This window comes from Cebus imitator, unplaced genomic scaffold (assembly GCF_001604975.1).
Source record: "Cebus imitator isolate Cc_AM_T3 unplaced genomic scaffold, Cebus_imitator-1.0 Scaffold197, whole genome shotgun sequence".
In the NCBI taxonomy this organism is placed as follows: Eukaryota; Metazoa; Chordata; class Mammalia; order Primates; family Cebidae; genus Cebus; species Cebus imitator.
The window spans coordinates 2,096,718-2,102,225 of record NW_016107512.1 but is presented as its reverse complement, the minus strand read 5'-3'; the positions used below and the strand labels follow the sequence as shown (position 1 = coordinate 2,102,225).

General features: G+C 52.7%; 1 protein-coding gene across 1 annotated transcript in view; it reads left to right on the top strand.

Moving 5' to 3' along the window:
- The first annotated feature begins 3,914 nt into the window (after nucleotides 1–3,914).
- The window catches only part of ZNF318 (zinc finger protein 318), a 31,602-nt gene continuing 30,008 nt past the window's right edge, over nucleotides 3,915–5,508 (top strand). Inside the window, exon 1 of the mRNA XM_017547346.2 lies at nucleotides 3,915–4,592. Coding sequence (XP_017402835.1) covers nucleotides 4,191–4,592 — 402 coding nt within the window. The 5' untranslated portion in view covers nucleotides 3,915–4,190. The remainder of the gene's footprint in view (nucleotides 4,593–5,508) is intronic.

Genomic DNA, 5,508 nt, shown 5'->3' with positions numbered 1-5,508 from the left:
CCTCCCAAGTAGCTGGGATTACAGGCGCCTGCCTCCATGCCTGGCTAATTTTTATATTTTTAGTAGAGATAGGGTTTCGTCATGTTGGACAGGCTGGTCTCGGACTCCCAACCTCAAGTGATCTGCCTACCTCAGCCTCCCAGAGTGTGGTATGAACAGGCATAAGCTACTGCGCCCAGTCTCAGAATCATAATTTCTAATTGGTTATTATTGGTATAAAGGTAATATTGCTAATATTAGGATATTACCATTCCAGTCACTGAGCAGGGAATGCCTAGGCTCAGTTCTTGTTTAAAGATGGTCAACGTTTTTATCTTCCCACCCACATGGCACATTCCCATGAAACTGTACTCCCAAGCAGAAGGTTGGCAGTCATTTTCTTCAGCTTGCATGTAGGGACATGGCTTTAAGTCAAAAATCTGGCCCAGGTCCTCTGCCTCCTGAGAGGCACTTACATCTTCATTATCTCACAGGAGCCAAATCTCTAACTGCTACCCTTGCTTCTAGACTCATTTAAAAGCCCGTGAGGTTCATGGGGAGGTAGTTATCTCATTTCAGAGTGTATTAGTTATCTTGAGCTGCTGTAACAAAATACCATAAGTTGGGTGGCTTCAACAACAGGTGTTTATTTCTCACAGTTCTAAAGGCTGGAATGTCCAAGATCAAGGTGCCAGCCAATTTAGTTCCCGGTGAGTGCTCTCTTCCTGGTTTATAGACACTGCCTTCTCTCTGTGTGCTTGCATAGCAGAGAGGGGGCAAGGGTGTCTCCTCTTCTCTTTATAAGGATACTAATCCTAACATGGGGGCCCTACCCTCATGACCTCATCTAACCCTAATTACCTCTCAAAGGATTCTTCTGCAAATGCCTCAGCCTCCTGAGTATCTGGGATTACAGGCACGCACCACCATGCCCAGCTAATGTTTTGTATTTTTGGTAGAGACGGGGTTTCACCACGTTGACCAGGATGGTCTCGATCTCTTGACCTCGTGATCCACCCACCTTGGCCTCCCAAAGAGCTGGGATTACAGGCTTGAGCCACCGCGCCCAGCAGAGGGATGGTGTCTTAACCCCTACCTGAGGGAAGTCCAAAAGCAAGATGCTGGCTAACTGCTGGGATGGTGAATAAGGTGGGTGTCATGGGAGTGAGCTGCACTGCCCTTGACACTGGGGCAAAGGCATGAGTTATCCTGTGAGCCAAGCGGACCTACAAGCTAACCAACGTGGAGTCATTTAAAAGGGATCCTTCCCATGAGAGATAACCAGAGAGGAAAAGGACCCTCCGCCACAGGGGAGTGAGTTTTACATGAGGTAAGCATCCTCCAGAAGGCCAAATACTTGGGGGAGGGGAGTTGTAGATAGTGAACCAGAGGAGGACCACTGCCTAGCTCCCAGCAAGAGAGTTCTAAAAAAGCCCACAAAGGTGTATAAGAGAGAAAGACAAGGCCGGGCATGGTGGCTCAAGCCTGTAATCCCAGCACTTTGGGAGGCCGAGGCGGGTGGATCACGAGGTCAAGAGATCGAGACCATCCTGGTCAACATGGTGAAACCCCGTCTCTACTAAAAATACAAAACATTAGCTGGGCATGGTGGTGCGTGCCTGTAATCCCAGATACTCAGGAGGCTGAGGCAGGAGAATTGCCTGAACCCAGGAGGCGGAGGTTGCGGTGAGCCGAGATCGCGCCATTGCACTCCAGCCTGGGTAACGTGAGGAGTGAAACTCCGTCTCAAAAAAAAAAAAAAAAAAAAAGAGAGAGAAAGACCAACATGTGTGATTCCTCCATGTCTATAGGGAACCAATTTTGGAAGATAACAGCATCCTGCACTAACCAGGAAAGTCTGTGTTCTTTCCCTCCAATCCCTTCTTCTCCTGGGAGGAGGGGGGTCAGAAATACCAGCTAGCCAGTGGGAGAGGAGGAGCAAACTTTGAAGAGCAAAGGTAGGGATGTGGAGAAGCCTACCATACCACCTTTAATACAGCAAGCTTCAAGTCTGAAACAGGTAAGAGCAGGAGTAAGGGAGAACCTTTAGCCTGAATAAAGTTTACAGTTTTGTTATTCTGTACTAGATGTTTTCACTTCTGCAATATGACTACTCTCGTGACTGAAAAACATTTGAAAAGTGAAAGGATCTGAAGAGATTTCATGCAGGACACAGAACTATGGATAGAGCAAGTGTGAAGGGGAAGGAAGCAGAAGAGTTTTCTGATTATATACCGTGTCTCCTCTCCTTGTCTTGAAACCCCCCAGCTCCTTTGATAAAAACACTCAGTTTTAGAAACAGATTGGGGAGGAGAAGTTGATTAAGAATATAACAAACATGATTTAAAATTTATTGACTCCAAGTATCTATACACACTGATTTACGTTTTCTTTACATTTATTAGGTCCCACCAAAAGTATGGGTAACCAAAATCCATATATATGCTAATAAAGACAGGGCATACACCTCAGGCAAATTATTATTTTTTTCATTAAGTTATTGGTGTCGGCCGGGCGCGGTGGCTCAAGCCTGTAATCCCAGCACTTTGGGAGGCCGAGGCGGGTGGATCACGAGGTCAAGAGATGGAGACCATCCTGGTCAACATGGTGAAACCCCGTCTCTACTAAAAATACAAAAAATCAGCTGGGCATGGTGGCACGTGCCTGTAATCCCAGCGACTCAGGAGGCTGGGGCAGGAGAATTGCCTGAACCCGGGAGTCGGAGGTTGCGGTGAGCCGAGATCGCGCCATTGCACTCCAGCCTGGGTAACAAGAGCGAAACTCCGCCTCAAAAAAAAAAAAAAAAAAAGTTATTGGTGTCATATAAATTATATAAAACTTGAAGCTGGGTGAAAGAAGTCAACTAGCAAAAATTTCAAACATTTTTACTGAGCATATGCCATTTAAAAAAGTATGGAAATGGGTATATACATAGATTTTTTGAGACAGGGTGCCACTGTCATCCAGGCTGGAGTGCAGTGGCATGATCATAGCGTACTGCAGCCTCAATCTCCCCAGTAGCTGGGGTACAGGCACGTGCCACCACGCCTGGCAATTCTTTTCTTTTTTTTTTTTTAGAAATGGGGGTCCTTCGATGTTGCCCAGGCTGGTCTTGAACTCCCAGGCTCAAACAATCCTCCTGCCTCGGCCTCCCAAAATGCTGGGATTATAGGTGTGACCCTTCTCACCTGGCCCACTTTTATATTTAGGATGCAAAGCCCTGAGACTGACATATAGAAAAATTCCGGACTTAGGCAGGTGGAGGGGGCATGCCTGAATCTTCTGTAAAAAACTCGCCAGGCCTCTAGTCTGTCATGATGTGGGGCCCTGGTAGTGAGGGACCTCCACCATGACCACAAGTACTAGTCAGAAAACAGCTCGAAAACTTACTGATGTCTATTTGGGGTTTGATTCTTGTCCACCACCTCCATCTCGCACTCTCCCATCCTCAATTTCAACCTCCAGAAATTAGGCAAACTGGAAAGTAAACTGATGTGAGTCGTGCTGCCTCCGCAGGGGACTGGACTTCGGTGGGAGCTCTTGCCGAGGTTCGTAACCTCAGACAAGCTAACGTTTTCAGGCCTGTTTATATTCTCACGAATGTTTTACAACCATTTCGTGTCCGTTCCTAAATTAAGAGGTTTAAGGGGCGACAGGAAAGAGCGAAGATCTCCCCCAGGTTTCCAAACCACCAAGTACCGAGGCCTGGAGCATCCCGGGAAAACCAAGCTGAGAATTCCTCCCTTCCGCCCCGCCCACCCCGCGCGGAGGCCCCGGGGGTCACGTGGCCGCCGGGGGGAGGGGAAGTGGGTGGCTCAGCGGCCGCCATCTTGCGGGGTCGGGGGCGGGGCGTGCCGAGCTCAGGGCGCGCGCTTCGCTTCCCCTCCTCTCGCCCGCCTCGTACCGTTGTCTGTGCTCCTCCCCACTTTTCTTGGTTCCTGCGGCCGCTCCCTGAGTGGAGGAACGGGGAACCCCGGAGGCGGGGGGGGGTGTGTCGGACGCGTGCTCGCGCTCTCCAACCGCCGGCCGCGCGGGCGCGCTCGGCCGGGTCCCCGGGGCTACGCGGGCCGAGGGGAGGGGGCTGCTCCAGCTGCTGGGGCGGCGCGCAGCGGTCGAGGTGGCGGCGGCGGCAGCTGCGGCGGCGCGCTCCGGGCCTGCATCTAGGGCGCCCCTGGGTCCGAGCTGTCGCCGTGGCCGCCGCTGCGAGAACCATGTACCGCAGCAGCGCCCGCTCCTCCGTCTCTTCCCACCGGCCTAAAGACGACGGCGGGGGCGGCCCGCGCAGCGGCCGCAGCTCCTGCTCCTCCTCAGGCCCGGCTCGCCGCAGCTCACCCCCGCCTCCGCCCTCCGGCTCCTCCTCGTCGCGGACCCCGGCTCGCCGACCCCGCTCGCCCTCAGGGCACCGCGGCCGCCGGGCCTCGCCGTCCCCCCCGCGGGGTCGTCGCGTCTCCCCGTCTCCTCCTCGAGCCCGTCGCGGCTCCCCGTCGCCACCGCGGGGCCGACGACTCTTCCCGCCGGGCCCGGCAGGCTTCAGAGGCAGCAGCCGAGGGGAGTCCCGCGCCGACTATGCCCGGGACGGCCGCGGAGACCATCCAGGCGACAGCGGCAGCCGGGTAATCCCACCCTTCGTCCAGGACTCCCTCCGTCCCCCAGCTCCCTCGCCCGGAATTCGCGTTTCCAGGAACGCCCAGGGCCTCCAGGCCGGGGTCCTAAGCGCGGAGCCTCCGGCCAACTCCCTCGGGGATGACGAGCCTGCAGGCTTCTGTCAGACCCGGGAGCGTTGACACAATAACGGACTCGGGAGCGCACGGGCGCCTGGTCGGGAGTGCGCGCCCCATTCCTTAGGAATAGCTGTTTCTCTCACGCCGGGTGAGGTGTGGAAAGTTTGCCAAGGCTAGGGGCATTTCGCCCAAACCGTGTGCCTTGGTACTTTTTGGAGCGTTGACATGTCCTCGGGGTTCCGTAGTTTTCATCCCCTTACACCTGAGCTGACTCACCTGGATCTTAGGGAAAAAAGCCGAATTGTTAGTTTTTTTGTGGCGAGTTAGGGACGCTTGAACCCTACCAGGCTAGACGTTTAGAGTGTAAACTGCTAGCTTAAGTGAACTGGAGCTGCTTCTCCAGAATAAATGTGCAGAACCACGGTCATTGTCATAGCCACTACTTCTTACCGAGTTCTGTGGCAGAAGTTATGCCTAGCCTTTCATTTTACACACTTTAAACCCTCAAAACTCTTCGAAGTGAGGCAGTTAATACCCCTTGTTGTACGGCCGAGGAGCCAACCCAGAGAGGTTCGGGTGACTCGACCAAGGTGACAGGGCTAGGTGGTAGAGCTGTGATTGAACTCAGAGCTGCCTGGTTCTCCAAACCGCTATATTTCACTGCTAGAGGAACAGAGCATGAGATTAAGTTTAGTTTTAGAAATAATACTGACCTTTAACCATGACCACCACTCCAAGAGATCCTCTAGATAGAGGCTGGTGTTTAGGGATTTGTTTTATTTTTAGTTCATCTTTTTTTTTTTTTTTT